The sequence below is a fragment of the Mus caroli genome, unplaced genomic scaffold, assembly GCF_978045245.1.
Source record: "Mus caroli unplaced genomic scaffold, Mus_caroli_1 scaffold_2, whole genome shotgun sequence".
In the NCBI taxonomy this organism is placed as follows: Eukaryota; Metazoa; Chordata; class Mammalia; order Rodentia; family Muridae; genus Mus; species Mus caroli.
Window position 1 is genome coordinate 198,441 of NW_028227257.1, and position 21,299 is coordinate 219,739.

The following is a 21,299-nucleotide window of genomic DNA, read 5'->3' on the forward strand; positions in this document are numbered from 1 at the left end:
TCACCATCCTTTTATCCTTTTAGATTTGCTCAAATGGCGAGAGTCTGCAAAGAAAAGCTGTGGAAAAAAAAGGCATTTACCCACTGTCCCCGAGGGTAGGAAGAAAAGATGGTCATTGTCTTGGGAGAAGGAAAGGCAGCAGCCTCTGCAACCTAGGAAATAATTTCCCTCCCATAAACTAAGAGGCACCTTAAAGTCCCTCTGCCAAGGGCAGAACAGATTTCAAAACCCATTAGCCTAGTCCTATGCCTCATCCCAGTGCATATCAATACCCAGGAAGTTACTCTTATGTAGCTGGAGTCAGAAAGACTTATTCTACGGGCAGTACTGGTCACTGGTAAGTGTTTATTATGAGCACTCCTTCATTACCCGAGAGGCAGGTTCAGGGCTAGCTACATGCATGGAAATGACATTTGTTGCATTCTTAAATACATAAAGATATACAAATTCACAAAGTTTCTAGCATTAGCAAGAAAACACTAGAGCTAATGGCTCCTGCACAAGTGTCATTGAAAGAACCCTGGTCTCCCCAGAAAGATTGTTAAGGCCAGGTCTCTCTGAGACAGGAACCAGCCTGGGTTCTGCATGGCATGAAACCACCTAACCAAGGTCTCTGTGTAAGATCAGATTCTATCCAAGGTTGCTGGTATTTTTATATCTGACCCATAGAAAGGGCATTTACAAAGCCTCTTCTTCTGTGAACCAACAAATATATCTCCAAGGTATTGACTCTTCTTCCAATGTCCCCAAAACCATAATAGTCCTTGCAGATTGGCTCAAATGAGCCATTTTAGGCTCCAGCTCTCATACCAGCTCTTCATTTGATGCCAAGCCCAGGCCTTGCTCGGATATTTCCTAACCCTATAAATGAAGCAGGTGGTCATTGTGGGTATAGAATAGAATACATCCTGACTCCAGTCTTCCCAGGCTACAAGTGTGCTTCTAGCAGTACAACTGCTGACCTCTACTGTCAAATAAAAGCGCGACTGCTGGAGAGCTGAGGGAGGCTGTGGAGAATAAGGGGAGAGCATAGTCTCGTGCTCTGCCCTGCCCATACTGAGCAGCCAAGACACATACCCAAGACCAGCATGTGGTGCCTCCATGCTGTGAGCAGTCTACAGAGGCCACAGAATTTTCTCCTGATTACTTCCCACAAAGTTAGAAGCAGGGCTTGCCAAGCAGTCTGTAGAATAAGAGTTCACAGTGGTTTTGGAGGGAAAGAGCCTTAGGGAAGCTCTGTGTCTTGACCCCCTGCTAGCCTCTTGCTGAGAAGATGGTCCAGGTTGGTAGAGTAGGCAGTGGCAGTACCAGATGAAGTGTGAAGTCCCCTTCATATACTCCATAGTACAGCATGAAAAGAATTGTCAGGGAACAGTCATCCAAGAACCCACTGATGCTCACCCACCTCAGGTAATCTGAATGCATCAGTGGAGTCAGAACTAGATGCTCCAAGGCAACTCCAAGCTTAAGGGCCAGGCAACACTGGGTATGATCACCAGTTCTGTGAATACACTGATAGGCTGAGGGCAATAGCACACAACAGGTAGTCATAATACTGACTACGTGACAACTACAATACCTCAGGCTGAGCCCACCTAGAGCCAAGGGCAGCAGGGAGAAGCCAGAGAAGAGTCAAGTGAACCATGAATACCTACATGGGTTCACCAGGCATGTCCACTGTGTTGTAGATGTTTCCATGCAGTTCCTTTGGTTCTCTCTGGTCCTATACCAGGGAGGAAACTTAATCTGACAGAGGCCATGGAGGCCACCTTGATGCTTTGACCTGTCCCATGGTGCTAAAAGGTCTTCCTCTAGGACTGAGCATCCTGAACCAAAAGAAAAGCCATTCAAGGCCCCAGACGCTCAAGGTTCAGGGTCAACCTAGAGAGCAGTGACCTGTGTGAGCTCCGTGTTGGGTGTAGATGGGCTCTGTGGGCTGACAGGCACCATGGGCAGGTCCACGCCTAGTCATGCCGGCCGTGGTACTGTCTCAGAGGTCTTGCAACCAAGGCCTACATCCTTAGCAATGCTGCGCACACGATCAGAAACCTGCATCTCCCGGTGCAGGGCAGAAGCACAGCAGAACTTTCTAAAGCAGGCCTTGAAGTTCTCATCCAAGAAAGCATAGAGAATGGGATTGAGACAACTGTTGACATAGCCCAGGGCTGTGCAGAAGCGCAGAATGGCTACTGCAGTCTCACTACCTGGCTGAACACCCAGTCCTTGAACCAGGACAAAGACCTGCACAGGTGTCCAGCAGCCCACAAACACAGCCACAACTACCAGTACCAGTCGTGTGATACGCCGCAGGTTCCGGTCCTTCTCTCGGGAGCCTGAAAGCAGCCGGACACCACGAAGTCGTCGAATCATGAGGCTGTAGCAGACAGAGATGATCAGAACCGGGATGATGAAGGAAAAAAGGAAGATGCAGATGGCAAATACAGGGCCCCAATAGTCCTGAGGGGCAGGGATCTCCACCAGGCACTCGATCTCTGCAGAAGAGAAATGAGGTCAGAGAGGCCGGCAAGAACCACGGGGAACTGATTGGTCAGGGAGGAGGACTGCCCACTGACCTTCATCCTCCACTTGTGCTGAGCCCATGATGGCAACAGGAACACCAACCACCGAAGCCAGGGCCCATATGGCCACATTAACGGCCTGGGCTTTACTGGATGTCCGAACATCAAGGGCACGGATAGGGTGGCAGATAGCTACATATCGGTCTACACTCATGGCAGTCAAAGTGAAAGTGCTGGTAAACATGTTGTAGTAGTCGATAGCAATAACCGTCTTGCACAGTGCATTCCCAAATGGCCAGAAGCCCAGAAGGATGTCTGTGCCCTGGAAGGGCAGTGTCAGCAAGACCAGAGTATCAGCCAGTGCCAGATTAAATATGTAAATGTTGGTAGCAGTCTTCATCTTGGTGTGCCTGTAGAGGACAAGGAGAAGAAACGCTCCATTTGGCCATTTTGTCTAGACTTGGCTGCAAAAGGACCACCAAGAGGGTCATCATCTTTGAATCTCTCAACCCCAGAATCTCCAAAGAAGCTTATTAAATGGCAGATCCTGCACTACACCCAAGGTCCACTGAGCCTAGGACTTTAACAAGCTCCTCCATGTGATTATGACATCTACACGAAGGTTCCAAGTATATGACAGGACTATCCTGGAAAAGTTGGGGGCATGGAAGAGTACCTGAGTACATATCTAACCTGAATGTGAATTTGTGGAAGGAATCAAGAGAGAGAGATGCTGTCTTCTTTCCTTAGTCTCTCTTAAGACTCCTCTCAGAGGTTTTTCAGGGCACTGCCTGTAAAGTTCATCAAAGATCTTCCAAGTGCACAATGTTGTCTAGCAATGAAAACAAAAAAATGATGGGCCAGCCAAATAGCTCAGCTGGTAAGGGCACTTATTACCAATTCTGATGACCTGAGTTCCATTTCCAGGACACATGTGGTAGAAGGAGAAACTTACATAGTAAAAAGAGAAAACCAACTTTCTCATCTGACCTACACATCCAGCAGAAACACTCATACCCATAAATAAACACAATATTTTTTATGCTAATAAAGAAAAAAGGAGATGTGCTAGTTAGGTTTGATTGTATCCAAGCACTGGGAACCATACTAGGAACATTATAAGTAATAAATATTAGTGGAATGAAATAATGTTTATGACAGTGGTAGGGAAGGGTGACTATAGTGATGATGATGAAAGTGATGGTGGTAATGGTGGTGGTTATAGTGGTTAGGGTGGTTATGGCGGTATGGTGGTGGTAGCACTAGAGATAACAGTAGTCCATGATGTTTAGTTGCTATCAGGGAATCTGGGATTAAGTTCTGTTTCTTAGACATTAATCCCAGAGACCTTAATTACAATAAATAACAATGTTAATGATAATGGTAGATATCTGAGCCAAGCTCTTCACATAGATTTTATCTCATTTGAGGTTTACCCAAAAGCAAAAATGCCATTTAATCTCTACGTGTGGAGAAGGAAGCCTAGACTCAGAGGAGCTAAGTAGCTTTCATAAGGCTTAGAACTGCTAAGGTGCAAAATGGGGCTCAGAGCATATTTTTCTGACTCCTGGCACACACCCAACTCAAACATGCCGTGTGTTGTCTCCTGAGCCAGTACAGCCACAGCAGTTCCTGAGACTAGTTCTCTGGGGGTGCTGGTGGAAAAGATGGCGTTCCTTCTCTACTCTACTGCAGTAAATGGCTCAAGAATTTTAATATCCCAAATGCAGAGGACAATATAGGAGAGAAATGCTGATGACAAGGAAAGGCAAGGCTCACAAACTGTCCCTGGTTGCTGCACATCTTGCCAAAGACATATCCTTTTAACCATGAGGCACATGGGTCATAGAATAGTTTCCCACAAGGGTCCTCTGCCAAAAGTCAATACTTGAAATGCTTTTCCAATCACATATCATATATATACACACGTCTGTGCACATGCACCTATATATGACTATATAATCCACATTTCCCATCTAACAAACAGAGAAAACAATTGTTCAGAAATACTAAGAGGACCATAATGAGGCAGGGAATGGACACTGTACTGCCCCTTCCTCCTCCACCAACACCACACCTACCATGATACCATCAAGGGACCCATGACTGCTCTCTTCAGAGTCATCTTTTTGAAAGAGGAAATATCAGTGAAGAACCTTGCTCTAGTTATCCACCACTCAAGGACCTCCCATGTCTTCCCAATGTCCAAAGAATTTGGCATCCCCATTCTGGCATTCAAGTCCTCACCTGCTGTCTCCAGTTCCCCTCAATGCCCTCCCAGCTGGAAAAAAACAGAGACCATCATTGCCACCACACATTTACCAATTGCATACTCCTTGCCCAGCTTTCTTGTCCATAGAACTGTACCTCACACTGCCCTCTTCCCTTCACCGTCGACGCTACCTCAGTCATCCAGTACTGCTGTCTTTGTAGTCCTCCAAATTTTCCCATTTCTGAGCACCAATAGAACATGGGCTCAGCTAAAGACATCCACCATGAGCAGGGATCCTAAAGGCCAATGAACAAGGGCTTCAGGCCCAGCACCAGCCCCTCTTCCTCTCTCTGAGAAATCTTAGGATCCTTTGTACCCATGGTTATTCACATAGACATCATGGCATGGATTTATCTGCAGTACCAAGCCTCCAGGTGGTAACACCTAGTCTGAGACAGATGGGGGCAGAACAGAAGTTGAACTTCAAGGGTGATCATGTCCCTTGAACAGAGAGGGAAGAAATTTGATGGAGCAAGCAGAAAATCCATGCTTGTTCGAATTCATCCAGAACAGCCTCCTGCCTCAGGTTCCCCCTTCACAGATTGATGGGGCCCAGCCTACCTGAGGATGACATACATGACGAGGCAGTTCCCCAGGAGCCCCCCGATGCACACAGCCAAGTAGAGCCCCACGATGGTGACCTTGAGTCCAAGGGGCAGGAAGGCACTGTGGCTAGCATTGAGGAGCAGGTGATGGGGTACGGTCTCATTTAGGAGAGACAGGTTCCCTTGAAAGTGGCTGCCATACAAGACCTCCCAGAATGGGGCAGGAAAGAGAGACTCCATGCTGTCACCCTGCAAAGCCACTCAGTACAGTTCCTGGAACAGGACACAGAAAGAAGTGACCACAGTGCTGGACACAGTCCACAGGCCTTAGAACAGCACAACTACACTAACAGGCACATGAGCACCTTGATGGGCATCCACACACAGACACATGAACACAGACAAAGGCATACACATGGGCACACGATGACACACACAGAGGCATGGGGGCACATTTACTCACAATGTTACCTCATATTAGGGTGATAGACTCCCACAGAAGCAACATGGAGGTAGCTACACAAGCATACATGTCCACCCACCAAGACTCAGGGGCTCAAGCCAGCCGAATACAAAAAAAATGCCCAAACCATCCTAAGGCACACTGGAGCACAAAAGACATGGAATTTACCCAGAAATGCCTAGGGCTCAGGCACTTCCCTACCTCCCAGTGCTCCCCCACCCCCAGCTCTGTCAGCAGCAGCAGGAGCCCTCACTAGAGCCCCTCTTACCTCCAACAGCACACACAACCTCTTCAGAAGCTGGGCCAAAATAGACCCTAATGCTTAGCAGAAAGGCAGGCAGGAGCACAATGAACTGAGTAATGCTTCTCACTCTAGCTTGGGGTCTGCTCCGGCTGGGAATGGCTCCTAGCTCCTGCTCGGAAGATAAGATATTGACTAGACGCAGCAGCCAGTGCGGCAGCCAGAAGGGGGAGGGGCAGAAGGCTGCGGCTGAGAGAAGGAGGGGCTGCGCAGGTTGGAGAAGGAAGCCAAAAAAAAAAAAAAAAAAAAAAAAAGATCGGCTCACACAAGACAGACACACTGAGGATCTGGGACACACAATGGGGACATCTATAAACACAAAAATGGAGACATGAACAGGAATTCAGACACACATACATGCACAGCCTTAGACACAAGAACACACTAAAGATGTATACAGAGAAATGCTCACCTAGAGGCAGATATGAGGAAAATGTTTTGTTTTGTTTTGTTTTGTTTTGTTTTGTTTTGTTTTGTTTTGTTTTGTTTTGTTTTGTTTTGTTTTGTTGGAGGGATGATGGGTTAGAGACAGGATTTCTCTGTGTAGCCTTGGCTGTCCTGGAACTCAAAGATATGTCTGCCTCTGCTTCTTGAGTGCTGGGATTAAGGCGTGCACCACCATCACTGGTAAATGTTGTTTTGTCCAGCTTAGCCCAGACCATATTTTGCCAGCTTTCCTGCCCAGAACTGTCCTCAGCCAGGTGTCCAGTAAAGCAGAGTACCACAGTAATAAACAGCAATACCCTGACCCAACTAATTCTCCAAGGAAAGGCTTTCTTGCAAGTAAGCAAGAGATTGTCTGGACTAAGGACCAAATACTGCCCTGAATCTACTATGTGCTATTTATACCTAATGTACACTAAGCCCAAGACAAAACTGAACCCAGGAACCCCCACTGCATGTAGCCATTACCACCCATATTATCCTCACAAATGAAAGCATCATGTCTCTGAAGTCTGAAGCTGCCTGTCAATATGTCATGGTAAAGGAAAGCCAGGTCTGCTGGTCACTTGGAGTTACACCACAGCTAACTCCCAGAATTAGATCTTAGAAAACACAGAGATAATAAGCTCCTCTTTCTTTGCCAGCACAAGGGTCACAGTCCACTGAGAAAAAAAGCCATAAGTTAAGGTCATGTAGGCTAGAGACCCTATGCTGAGTCTCTAGCCCTCATCAAATCATAGGCTTGCTTTTCCTGTCTGTACTGAATGAGAGCCAGATCTCCCACATACAGCCAGACCCTGCTCTTTCTCTAAAGGATGGGGACCTGGTTGCTAGGCAACTCACAGAAGTGTTGCTAGGATACCTGTCCAACCAGAAAAGGACAGAGCAGACAGACACCCCAGGACTCAGCATCCCAAGCTGTCTCCAAGGACTTGTCTCTCCATTCTCGGGGACACATGGACACTCAAGGAGACACATGAGGACACATTCCTGCAAATAAACAGAACATACACAGAGATACCCAGACAGGCGCAGTATAGAGACACAAGGGATATGTGCTCAGAGATTCACACAAGAATCACATATACAAAACTCACAAAGTGAATGCAGGCACAAAGAGAAAGATACAAACAGGATGTAAACTAGTGTGGGAACAGGCAGGCACAGAGCAAGGCCCCTAGATATATAGTACATAAGTATGCACTCTCTGTTACTGTCTCTGTCTCTCTGTCTCTGTCTGTCTGTCTGTCTGTCTGTCTGTCTGTCTGTCTCTCTCTCTCTCTCTCTCTCTCTCTCTCTCCCTCTCCCTCTTCCCTCCCACTCCACACAACCTCAGAGTTATCAACCAAGTTGTCTTTGTGCCTCTACAGAGCCTCTTTTCCTAATAGTCTTTACCTGCTTTCCAGTCCAGGCTCCAGATTTGGAAAGAGGATGCCATAAGCATTGTTTAAATGTAGGCAGAACAGAGCCACAGAATGTCCCTTCGTCTCATGACCTTGGGTTGGGTCCTGTGTGCTTCACCTTGCCCCACTGAATTGATCCCATACCCAAATCAGCTCTACTCTGACCTATCCTAAGAAGCTTTCCCTGCCACTGCCTCAGTCCCAGGAGTCCTTGGCTTAGCATTATGGCCTCAACTATGAATCAGCTACAATGTTGCCAAGTAAGACTGAGCTCTGGTCTCAACATATATCTGGAATTGTGTACCAATAGAATGTAGCTCAGAGTCCACATGCTCACATGCTGTCTCAGATGGAAGAATAATTTGGTTATTTGACAGGTGACATGGCCACAATGGGGCACTGGTCGTCCAGAGGAAACAGCTCAGGCATCTTGATTCCAAACAGAAACTCAGCAAGGATAAGTGGACTTTCCAGAGGGGAAGAAACAGGACAATACATAACATAAGTGACACAAAAAGTGTCAGCAAGAAACATGAGAGTAATATTGAAGATTCAGGCAACACAAACAACAATATGACTCATGTAGACAGTTCACTGTTGAAGCCACCAATGGCTGCACATGGGTATTAGAAGTGCCTAAGCAAGGTCCAAAACAATATTGTGTAGGTATGGCTGTCCTGTAAATTGTTATGTAGACTAGGCTGCCTGGCCTCAAACTCAGAGATCCACTTGTTTCTGCCTCCCAAGTGCTAGGATAAAAGGCATGTGCTACCAAACCCAGTTCAGTTACATACTTTCTTGCCTCAAGAGGAAAGAATTTGGCACACAGTTACAATAAAATCTGTATGTGTTGGGGTTAGGGGGTTCTATAATCTCCAAACAGTGAAAATAAAAACTTGGCTCATTATTAGGAACTATCTAGGATAGGCTAAAGGCATGCAAGCAATCTTTCTGGAGATGGCCCACTCTATTTGCATGGTCTGTGATCAAGGGCTTCTGGCTAACTTGACAGAGAAAGGAGCTCTAGCAATTAATCCTTTACTTAATTACCTGCTGCTAAACGGTATATGTTAATTTGTCAGATTTTTGCACTTATTTAAACATAAAGCAGTAAGAAAATGTTGACTTTTTAGTACAGAATTTTTAGAGTTAAGAGACCAGCACTTATTCAAGCACAGAGAATTATAAAGTAAGAGTTAAGTTTCCTACAAGGTTGGAGATCATCAGTTTTTTGGTCTTCCCACTTTAACCTGTTCCCCTAAGGCCTGGCAGGCTCCAGAAGTTCATCCTGACTTAGACAAACTGGACCAAACTTTAGGAGTCTGATGCCAGGCAACTTATTGCCAGCATATTCAATTGCAGTACAATTTTGGGACAAGTCTCCTGGTATAATACAATCCCCACTGCACAAGGAGGCATTATTACATTGAATCTCAATTCAAAGTACATGTGATTTCTTCCAGGAAGATGAGTTATAGAGATAAACTGCCTTAAGATCCTAGGGAAGGATTTGGTATGGAGTGGGTCATACAATAGTCTAGAGATCATTTGGCCTATTAGCCACCTCCAGTCCTGGATATGAAGCTTGGGGGCGACCCAAGCTATACAGATAATATAAGGCTCATTTAGACGACTAGCCATTTACTGTCCTGGTTGAGGGAGCTTGATATGACCTTACCTAACAAATAATATAGATCACCAGGCTATTAATCACCTCCAATTCCCAGATTTCTGAGAAGAAAAACAGGTTTTATGTCCTTTCCATTGAAAGGACAATTCTACATGCTTAACATTACTGGTTTGTGAATGAAAGGACCTTCATTCTTACAAGAAAAATCAGAGCTAGACCAAAATCCAACAGTATAAAGAGTTCAATACTTGATGTCTAGAATCCACTCATGACCCCCAAGTTTCCAAAGGATAATAGTACTTCTCTGACTCTGCCACCCACAGTACACACAGCTTATCTCACAGGCTCAGGCTAGCTCCACTCCAAACCTGCTGCTGTCCTTGGTGGTTGCCCCACAATCCTGGCATCTTCAAATGGCCGGAGTCTCTACTAGGCTGAACTCATACATGTAGCCTCTCTTGAGTTCTTTTCAGAGACTTAGCCTTGCCATACGGTATCAAGTCTCAGCCTCTCTCCATGACCCCATCACTGCTACTGAGGCTGTACCTTGTCCAGCACGCAGAGGCAGAGGCAGAGGCAGAGGCAGAGGCAGAGGCAGAGGCAGAGGCAGAGGCAGAGGCAGAGGCAGAGGCAGAGGCAGAGGCAGAGGCAGAGGCAGAGGCAGAGGCAGAGGCAGAGGCAGAGGCAGAGGCAGAGGCAGAGGCAGAGGCAGAGGCAGAGGCAGAGGCAGAGGCAGAGGCAGAGGCAGAGGCAGGCAGATCTCTACGTTTGAGGACAGCCTGGTCTACAGAACAAGTTTCAGGCTCTGTTCTGCCTACATTTAAACAATGCTTATGGCATCCTATTTCCAAATCTGGAGCCTGGACTGGAAAGCAGGTAAAGACTATTAGGAAAAGAGGCTCTGTAGAGGCACAGAGACAACTTGGTTGATAACTCTGAGGTTGTGTGCCAGCTTTGCCTGGAGTGGGAAGGAGGAAAAAGGGAAGGAGGAAGAGGGAGAGAGAGAGAGAAACGGAGGGAGAAAGAGAGAGAGACAGAGAGACAGAGAGACAGAGAGAGAGACTAATTCTAAATGACTCTTCTTAGAACAAGGAGAAAATTAACATCTTAAAGACAGTGTAACTTAATTCTTACACGTTAAAGACAGAGAATCTAACACAATTTTTGATAAGGCATAAGGCTCAACTAGACACCGAGTAAAAACATGAAGTCAACCGGGCAGTGGTAGCACAAGCCTTTAATCCCAGCACTTGGGAGGCAGAAGCAGGCAGATTTCTGAGTTCGAGGTCAGCCTGGTCTACAAAGTGAGTTCCAGGACAGCCAGGGCTACACAGAGAAACCCTGTCTCGAAAAAAACAAAACAAAAAAACAAAAACCAAACAAACAAAAAATCATGAAGTCAAAATGTGAAGACATGTCGTTTAAGAATGGTTACTTCCTGTATGGGAGCAGATAGCAGAGTGGGGAGTTGCCTTTACTGACAATAAGATGGAAGTGTCTTTCTCAATGTGATCTTAGACCAAAGCTTTTTATTCTTTTAGTTAATAGTGAGGCTAAATTATATTTTTCCATGCTGTGAATCTAAGAGAAAGAGAAAAAAGGAAGGAAATAAAAGACTAGATACCTGAGAGAGACACCATCTATCTGCCCAGTGTCAATCCTATCCGGTGTAAAGTTTAAAGGCACAGACACATACAGCAGTTGGGGTTTTTGTTTGTTTTTGTGTTTGTTTGGGTTTTTTTTGTTTTTATTTTGTTTTGTATTTTGAGACAAGGTTTCTGTGTAACCCTGGCTGTCCTGGAACTCATTTTACAGACCAGGGTGGTCTCAAACTCAGAGATCCACCTGCCTCTGCCTTCTGAGTACTGGGATTAAAGGTGGGTTTTTAACCTCTCATGAAATGAAAACGCATTAAGTCTAAATTCACTTATTTTGACCTTAAAAGTTGTAGAAGTTAGCTGAGTGGCAGTGCCGCATGCCTTTAGTCCCAGCACTCAGAAGGCAGAAGCAGGCGGATCTCTGAACTTGAGGCCAGTCTGGTTTATATATCCTGTTCTGTCCCAGAACATCCAGAACTACATAATGGAGAGTCCCTCTCTCAAACAAAATATAATAATAAAAATAACAATGATGTAATATAACATGATACATATGATAAAGGCAAAGACGACAGAAAGAAGAAAAAGAGCAAAAAGCATTTTTAACATTTCAGGGTTCTTTCTGTTCCCAGTGCAGCATGGCTCATGGTCCCAAGAGACATAGCTCTAAAACATTAGCTGCTGAATAAATAAACTGGCATGTTCCTCCTTATCCGTCCACTGGTTCCCACAAGCTAAGAGAATGTCTATCTCTGATCACTTCTGTAAGTGATGTAGATGTAAGTGTGCCTTGACAGGAGAGAAAGTTAAAAAGATTTGCATGCAGCATTTCATTAAGATTGATGGCAAAGCAGGACTGATCTAATCTATCCTGCTGAAGAAGTATTTGTCTAGGGTTAAGAGTCAGGTTTGGGAATGCCAGAGGAGTGATTAAACAGCTAATGAATTTGGTAGTTTGGATGAGAATAACCCCCATAATCTTATATGTTTACTAGTCTGGTTCCCAGTTGATGGTCTGTTTAGGATTGGAAGATATAGTCTAGTTGTAGGAGGAATGATACTGGGGGTGGAAGTTTCAAAAGTCCATGCCAGACCCAGTCTTACTCTTACTGCCTGCAACATGCAGATTAGATGTGTATTCTTAGCCACTATTCCAGCAACATTCCTGCCTGCTACCATGTTCTCTGCCATGATGATCATGAACTAACCCTCAGAAATTATAATTAAACTCCCAATTAAATGCTTTCTTCTATAAGCCACCTCAGTCATTCATGGTGTCTCGTCATAGTTATAGTAGCCCTAGCTAAGACCATGAATTACTAAAATTATACATATATAATTTCAAGTTGAGAGACAGTATAGAAGCAGCAATGCCATTCCTAATGTGTGTTGGACTTAAAACTTACTGCTTTGAGGGAGTAGTTCTCTCACTGTGTCTCAGAGCACCTCAGGGCCTCTAGAGGATCAACCTTTATGATGATGTTCTCTGAAAAAGCCATGAATTGTTCCACCTGAACCAAAAATAAGTTATAGAAAGTCTAGAAAATGTCTATCTGTGACACTTATCAAACATTAAGTGTATCTCTGGCCAGAAAAACAGAAATTAAGAAACTCAAAGTGACATACAAACTATCTGGGACAGATCAGTCGCTGATAGTCTAATGCACTCACCAACAATACTTTAAGATGAACTTCAGCATGAACTCTCAAAATGATAGTGATGAGGAGACAGAAACATGACTCCATACAGTCAGCGTTAGCAACCTGAGGAGTTTCCCTAGACTTCTAGGGATCTCAGCTAAGACCCAACCAGCAGCATTGACTTTAATACTGAAAAGGACTACTCAGTATAATAAAGATATTTTAGCACAAACAGGATTATTAAGGGGGGGGGAGCTGCCGGTAGAGAAAATGAAGAGTTGCTACTTTTGCAGGACCTGAGTTCAGTTCCTAGCACCCGTAGCAAGCCGCTTACATCTAACTATACTTCCAGCTCTAGGGTTTCCAACACCTTCTTCTGGCCTCCAGAGGCCCACAAATACGCGTGGCAAATGGGGTGGGAGGAGATGACAGAAACAGGCAGAGACAGATACAGGCACAGAAATACAGAGAGACACAGAGAAGAGAAAGAAAAAGGAAAGCATAATTTTAAAAACTAAATACAATAGACTTCAAAATTTAAGAAGAGGGGCAGAGAAAGAAAATATACCTAAGGGTGTGTATGGGCTTCCAGAAGGAAAATAGTTTTTACAAATGTAACGTCTTTATTTTTGTGTGTTTGTCTGTGTACCCTGTGTGTCTGGTGCCTACAGAAACCAGAAGAGAGCATTGGATTCCCTATCACTGAAGTTATAGACACTTGTAAGCTACCATATAGATGCTAGGAGCCAAACCTGAGTGTTCTGGAAGAGCAGCCAGTGCTCTTGACCACTAAACCATCTCTCCAGCTCCACAAAGGGAATTTTTTTTACTTTTACTTTTTATTTTTTATTTTTTATTTTTTAGGTTTACTTTTAATTATGATATGTTTGTGTCTGTGTATAGGTATGTATACATGAGTGCAGGTGCTCTCAAAGTCAGAGGCTTCAGATTACCTAAAACTGGAGTTACAGACAGTTGTAAACCATTCAACCTAGGTGATGGGAACCAAACTCAGTTCCTCACATAAAGAAAAGTTTATGTTCTGAAACTCTCAGTCATCTCTCTAGTCCCCAGGAATTTTTTTTTTAAGACAGGGTCTTATTTTGTAGCCCCGGCTGGCCTGGAACTCAGGATCCACCTGCCTCTGCCTCCTAAGTACTGGAGTTAAAGATGTCTGCCACCACACCTAGCAGAAATGGGAATTTTTAATATAACATGGGAGCTCTTTTCTCTCTACCCATAATAATATTTTCCTTAACAGGAAAGGTCAGAGAAAGATATAAGAAAGGAGTTGTTCTAGGAATTTAACTTTAGTTTTGACACAACAAAATTATTTTAAAATTAATTTCTACTTATTTATTTTGGGGCTTCCTGGTGGTGGTGCTGGTGGTGGTGATGCATGTTTGTTTGTTTGTTTGTTTGTTTATTTGTTTGTTTGAAAGTCTCACTATGTAGCCTTGGCTGGCCTAGAACTCCTATGAAAACCAGGCTGGCTTCAAACCCACAGAGATCAGAGTGCCTCTGCCTGCTGAGTTCTGGGATTAAAGTGCCAGTACTGGCCTGCTTTTTCCCCTACACCCTTTTATTAACACTTGCTAGTTCAATTAACATACTTACAAAACATAAAGCCAGTTGGAATCTGGTTTTCTTCAACACTTCCTCCCTTCATTAAACTGATATGGAAGGAGTGTCAAGGGGAAAACAGACTGAATGCTAGCAAATTACCAGAGGTCAGAAAACAAACAAAAAAGTGGTTGGAAACCAAAACGCTTTCAAAGCAAGCAAACAAAATGGGTAGCCTGGAGCAGCAGTTCTCTGCCTTCCTGATGCCGAGGCACCTCCCATATGATTATGTCATTGCTACTTCATAACTGTCATTTTGCTGCTGTTATGAATTGTAATATAACTATCTGATATAGTGGATAAAGGTTGTTGGATGTTGAGAACTTCTGAGTTAACTAGCTGTCACTAAGGAAAAGAGTTGTTTTGGGGCCAGGCAGTGGTGGTGCACGCCTTTAATCCCAGCACTTGGGAGGCAGAGGCAGGTGGATTTCTGAGTTCGAGGCCAGCCTGGTCTACAAAGTGAGTTCCAGGACAGCCAGGGCTACACAGAGAAACCCTGTCTCAAAAAAAAAAAAAAAAAAAAAACCAAAAAAAGTTAGCCAGTAGATGGCAGTACACCCACAGGAACATACTGGCAACACTGAGTGGACTTGGTGAGTTTTAAAAGGAGAGTGAGGAGTTAGAGGAAATAGGAGGTAGATTTATAAAAATTCATTATATGTGTATTAAATTCTCAAAAAATAAAAATGAAAATCTTAAACCAAATGCTTTGAGAAAATCGAACAAGTAAGATCCTAAACAACCAATTCAGGATAAATAATAAATGAATTATTGGCCAAACCAAAGAAGCTCTGAGCCTCAGAAAGAATTCACCAAAATCTACCTGAAGAAATAATGTCAATGGTTTGGACACACAAAGGTTTCCATATTGGTACCTAGTTCTAAAGCAGGTGACTCTTCCCACGAAAAGTGACTCACTCTTGGGGTCCCACATTTGGGTACTGTAACTGTCCATGCAAAAGCACAGCTCTAACCTCAAACAGAATAGGATATAGTTTACACTGTATGAGCGACCAGGACTCAGGAGTACAGATTTGTGTTACCCAAAATTCCATGTCCCAACCAATAACAGTTTCATGAAATTTCTATAGTAACAGAACCAAAACAGGTCATAAATCAGGCACTTTTCAAATGGTAGGAATATCACACAGGCAGTTACAGCAAAACAGGGAAACACCTCAGATGCTATCTTAATGGCAGTCTTAGCTTTTGGGTGGGTGGAAGCTAGTTGTCTGTTGATATTTTCCAAACGGTTTCACCTGTTAGTCACAAAGTTGTTCGGTCAGACACAGAGGTAACAAGGAATGACTATCAAGTTAGCCCAAGAGAACTTATGCTCTTCTATACCTACAACCCAAACCTCTCCGCAGTTGTTGACACTCTCATCAATTAATCAGCAGAAGGATCACTGGAAGGTGCTGGGATTCAAGAGCATTGGCTTACAGTTTTCCAACCCCACAAAGGCAGAGGAAAAGTTGTAGTCCCTTCCTAAAACAGAATTTTCTCTTGCTCCCTGTGTGACCCCATTTCACCCCTCCATGGGAACTGGAAAACCCCTCACACACGTCTCCCTAGCATAGGCCCTGGGAGGGTGAGAAGGTCCAGGACTCTGTCTTAAACGATGAAGCCATAGGAACAGTGGCATTCCCAATTGAGTATTATATATCCAGGAAGTCTGCTCGGAGGAGGTGGCCTTTTGGTGAGCCTCCCCAATTCTGTTTTTTCTGAGACCAGGACCTTCCTCCTAAACAGCTGTCACCCCAAAGACCTACACAGGGAAGAAGGAACCAGAAATGACTTCTTGGGGGTGCTTTGGAATGCAAATGCTTGGGAATTGGAAGAGAATCTTCATCCCACTCAGCTGTGGGGTTGAGAAGGCAAACTTGGGGACTGGGTGTTGTAGAGTCATAAATGGACCTACAACCAAGAGCCAGAGCAAGCTTCCAAAAACAGTGGGAACAGTGAAATCTGGAAACTGATTTCCACAATGGCTATGTTAATTTGCCCACACCAACAGTCAATAAGGATTCTTTTCTCTCCATAGCCCCTCCAACCTTTGTTGTTAGATAAGTTGAAGATAGCCATTCTGACTGGCAGGAAGAGGTATCCCAAGGTAGCTTTATATGCATTTCAATGATGACTAAGAATATTAAATACTTTCTAAAATAGTATTTAAATATTTAAGTATTTAAATAGTTACCAAACATTTGTGTTTATTTTTTTTAACTGTCTATTCAAATCATTTGCCCATTTGTTGACTGATAGTTTTTTCTTTAGCATTTAATGTCTGCTTTTTGTTTTTAGTTTTTTTCCACTGTCCTGAAACTCACTCTGCAGACCAGTCCTGCCTTGAACTAATACAGATCTGCCTGCCTCTGCTGTGATTAGAGGAGGGTACCGCCACTGCCTAGTAATTCTTTATAAATCCTGAGTATCAGCCGCCTGACTTCCTCCTATTCTGTGCGCTGTCTGCTCTGCTGATTTTTTTCCCTTTTCTGTACGGTAACTTTCTATTTTCATGGAGTCTCATCTGTTGATTCTTAAAGTTAGTTCTCATGTTGTTGGTATTCTATTTAGAAAGTTCGTGGTTACCCCAATATTTCAAGTTTTAGATTAAGATCTTTTGTATGAGGTGAAGAACCTTTTTACTCTTCTGTAGGTAGAAATCCAGCTTTGCCAGCACCATTTGTGGGCTAGTCTACTTTCTCTCCAGTGTATGTTTTTGCCTCCTTTGTCAAAAATTAAGTCAGCACAGCTATCTCATTGTATTTCAGGTCCCCTATTCCATTCAATTGATTTGCCTGCATAGTTTTCGTGCCAGTACCAGACTATCCTGATGACTACAATTTGAAGTCAGGTACTATAATACTGCCTATAGTGTCCTTATGCCTTAGAATTGCTTTGTTTATTCGTGGTCTTTGTGGTTCCACATGAGTTCTTGTATTGCTTTTTTCTAAATCTGCAAAATATATCAGAATTTTAATAGGTATCACATTAAATCTGAAATTCATTTTGGTAGTATAGCCATGCTCACATTATTAATTCTATCAATCCAGAAGTGTGGAATGTCTTTCTGTAATCTATTATCTTTCGTGATTTCTCTTTTCTGTTATCTTTTTTTAAATTTATTTTTGTGTATGGTTGTTTTGCTTGCATATATGCCTTTGCACACCACATGCATGTATTGCTTGCTGAGGCCAGAAGAAGTTGTCAGATACCTTGGAACTGAGTTCCATGTGGTTGCTAGGAATTGAACCAAGGACCTCCAGAGGAGCAGTCCATGTCTATCTCAGGGTTTTACTGCTCTAAACAGACACCATGACCAAGGCAAGTCTTATAAGGACAGCATTTAATTGGGGCTGGCTTACAGGTTCAGAGGTTTAGTCCATCAAGGTAGGAGCATGGCATCGTCCTGAGAGTTTTACATCTTCATCTGAAGGCCACTAAGAGAAGACTAGTTTAGGGTCTTAAAGCCCACATCCATGGTGACACACCTACTCCAACAAGGCCACACCCCCTAACAGTGCCACTCCCTAGGCCAAGCCATACAAACCATCACAATGTCCTTAATCACAGAGTCATTTCTCTAGCTCGCTATTTCAATATCTGAACGTATTTGTTGTCGAAGGCTTTACTGCTTTGGCTAGATATATTCCTAAATACTTAACTTTTGGTGTTATTTTGAATGAATTATTTCTCCTGATTTTTTTTCTCTGAGAAAACTCTGGTGATATAAATGCTTTGTTTTATTTTTTATTATTTTGTTATGTATGTGGGTGTTTTGCCTGCATGTATCCCTGTGCACTCTGTGCATGCCTGGTGCCCATGGAAGCCCAAAGAGGGTGTCAGATCCCCTGGAGCTGGAGTTATAGATGGTTATAAATTGCCATGTGTGCTGGGAATTGAACCCAGGTCCCAGGTTCCTTTGGAAAAGCAGCCAGTGCTCTTAACTACTGAGCCATTTCTGTACCCCTACTGCTTTTTGTTTATTTTTTTTATGAGTTTTGTATCCTGCAACTTTATTGTAAGTGTCCAATAGTTTTCCAGCAGACTAAGTGGGATCTTTTAAGTAAAGAATTGTGCCATCTGGATGAACCTAGGCCTCCCCACACATATGTAGCAGATGTGCAGCTTGGTTTTTGTGTGAGTCCCAAACAACTGGAGTGGGGCTATCCTAAAAGCTGTTGCCTATATGTGGGATATATTCTTCTAGCTAGGCTGCCTTGTCTGGCCTTAGTGGAAGAGGAAGAACTCAGCCTTGATGAGACTTTAAGTGCCAAGGCAGGGGGGTGGGGGCCAGGATGTCCCCACCAGCTCAGAGAAGGAGAGGGGAGTGGAGGAAGGATTGTGGGAAGGGATGACCAGGAAGGGGCAGTGAGTGGGATGTAAAGTGAATAAGCAAAACACAAATAAATTATTTTTCAAAGTATTTTTTAATGTGCCCCCACCCCCCAAAAAAGCGGGGTGTGGTGGCGCACTCCTTTAATCCCAGCACTCGGGAGGCAGAGGCAGGCAGATTTCTGAGTTCGAGGCCAGCCTAGTCTACAGAGTGAACAGCCAGGGCTATAGAGAGAAACCCTGTCTCGAAAAACCAAAAAAAAAAAAAATAAAATAAAATAATAAATAAAAAAAATAAAATAAATTTAAAAACTTAAAAAATTGTGCCATCTACAAAAAAAAAAAGGATAGTTTGATTTCTTACTTCCCTATTTTTACCCCCTTTATCTTTCTCTTGTATACTTACTTTAGCTAAGACTTTGAGCACTATATCAAATAAGAAAAGGGGAGTAGTTGGGTAGCAGTGGCTCACACCTTTAATCCCAGCACTCAGGAGGCAGAGGCAGGAAGATCCCACATCTATACACCTCAGTGAACTTCTATACAGTTAGAATAGCCATTTGAAATAGAAACTGTAGCTTCACATTAGATTTTACTCTTTCGATATTGAATATATTTTTATGCATGTATCCACCACCAAACCTGAAAAACAATTAGCTGTATATCCTCTTTTATAACTTGTGTCCCTTACTTGTATTTAGTTCTTTATCTTCTAATATTTAGCCTTTCTTGTTTTCTTTTTTACATATTGTACTATAGCCATAAGTACATCTGTTTACATACATACACACACACACACACACACACAGAGGCCAAATTCTACACATGAAGAAGTGTTTTCTTAAAAATCAGGAAAGACACATGGCTACTCATTTATTCCATCTTTTTTTTTTTCTTCTTCTTTTCGAGACAGGGTTTCTCTGTGTAGCTATGACTGTCCTAGAACTTATTTTGCAGACCAGGCTGGCCTGGAACTCACAGAGATCTTCCTGCCTCTCCCTCCTGAGTGCTGGGATTAAAGGTGTGAGCCACTGCTACCCAACTACTCCCCTTTTCTTATTTGATATAGTGCTCAAAGTCTTAGCTAAAGTAAGTATACAAGAGAAAGATAAAGGGGTAAAAATAGGGAAGTAAGAAATCAAACTATCCTTTTTTTTTTGTAGATGGCACAATTTTTTAAGTTTTTAAATTTATTTTATTTCTTTTATTTATTTATTTATTTATTTTTATTTATTTATTTTTTTTTTTTGGTTTTTCGAGACAGGGTTTCTCTCTATAGCCCTGGCTGTTCACTCTGTAGACTAGGCTGGCCTCGAACTCAGAAATCTGCCTGCCTCTGCCTCCCGAGTGCTGGGATTAAAGGAGTGTGCCACCACGCCCTGCTTTTTTTTGGGGGGGCACAATTAAAAAATACTTTAAAAAATAATTTATTTGTGTTTTGCTTATTCACTTTACATCCCACTCACTGCCCCTTCCTGGTCATCCCTTCCCACAATCCTTCCTCCACTCCCCTCTCCTTCTCTGAGCTGGTGGGGACATCCTGGCCCCCACCCCCCTGCCTTGGCACTTAAAGTCTCATCAAGGCTAAGTTCTTCCTCTTCCACTAAGGCCAGACAAGGCAGCCTAGCTAGAAGAATATATCCCACATATAGGCAACAGCTTTTAGGATAGCCCCACTCCAGTTGTTTGGGACTCACACAAAAACCAAGCTGCACATCTGCTACATATGTGTGGGGAGGCCTAGGTTCATCCAGATGGCACAATTCTTTACTTAAAAGATCCCACTTAGTCTGCTGGAAAACTATTGGATGTAATGAACACTTACAATAAAGTTGCAGGATACAAAACTCATAAAAAAAAAAAACACAAAGCTTTAAAAAAAAAAAAAACTCTTGTGGTTTACAGAGATGTCAGTCTCTGTGGTCTTTGTGAGTGAGAGCCTTTTGGCAGACTCCAACAACGCACACCTTTAATCCCAGCACTCTGGAAGCAGAAGCAGGTAGATCACTGAGTTCAAGGCCAGCTTGGTCTACAGATAGATTTCCAGGATAGCCAAAGCTACACAGAGAAACCCTGTTTCTAAATAAATAAATATTAAACTACTGTAGTTATTTTTTTAAATCACTAAATTGAATGCACTGTAGATTATAGAACTCTAAGGCCTGCCATCCAAGTTTAGAGACAGGGTTTACCAAAACTTAAGTAGCAAGATTTAAGTCTCATTTTGGTAAACCTCTAGACCCCTGAGATCCCAAACTTGCTCCAGAGTTGATGAAAGGGGGTTCTGAGTTCCTACAAGGGCTTATGGTGGGCCTTAGCCACAAAGGTATTTTGTAGGAGCTATGCCCAGAAAGCTAGCTCCAAAGAGCATCTACAGCCAAAACCCAGCCCCCAAAATTGGGACAGTGAATCTGAGACTCAGAGTCACCTGGAAGGAAACATGGGAGAAGACCTGAGGCAGGATACAACACACTCATGACCCTAATCCCTGCACCTTAATGCTTGCATAGGGGCTTATTGGG

At 43.3% G+C, this 21,299-nt stretch overlaps 1 protein-coding gene across 3 annotated transcripts; it reads right to left on the reverse strand.

Annotated features, from left to right (window-relative positions):
- Positions 1–333: 333 nt before the first annotated feature.
- Positions 334–6,251, reverse strand: Oprl1 (opioid related nociceptin receptor 1). Of its 3 annotated transcripts, none has more exons than XM_021185001.2 (4): positions 6,068–6,251; positions 5,353–5,609; positions 2,574–2,929; positions 334–2,492 (listed from the first exon to the last, which is right to left on the reverse strand). In XM_021185001.2, exons 2-4 carry the CDS (start codon positions 5,574–5,576, stop codon positions 1,969–1,971), a joined length of 1,104 nt encoding a protein of 367 aa, XP_021040660.1. In that variant the 5' UTR covers positions 5,577–5,609; positions 6,068–6,251; the 3' UTR covers positions 334–1,968. The 3 variants fall into 3 exon arrangements, with proteins under 3 accessions (XP_021040660.1, XP_085687472.1, XP_085687477.1); XM_085831346.1 differs by lacking the exon at positions 6,068–6,251 and adding an exon at positions 4,767–4,800 and having other exon boundaries at positions 5,353–5,598; XM_085831351.1 differs by lacking the exons at positions 5,353–5,609; positions 6,068–6,251 and adding an exon at positions 3,213–3,300.
- Positions 6,252–21,299: the final 15,048 nt, after the last annotated feature.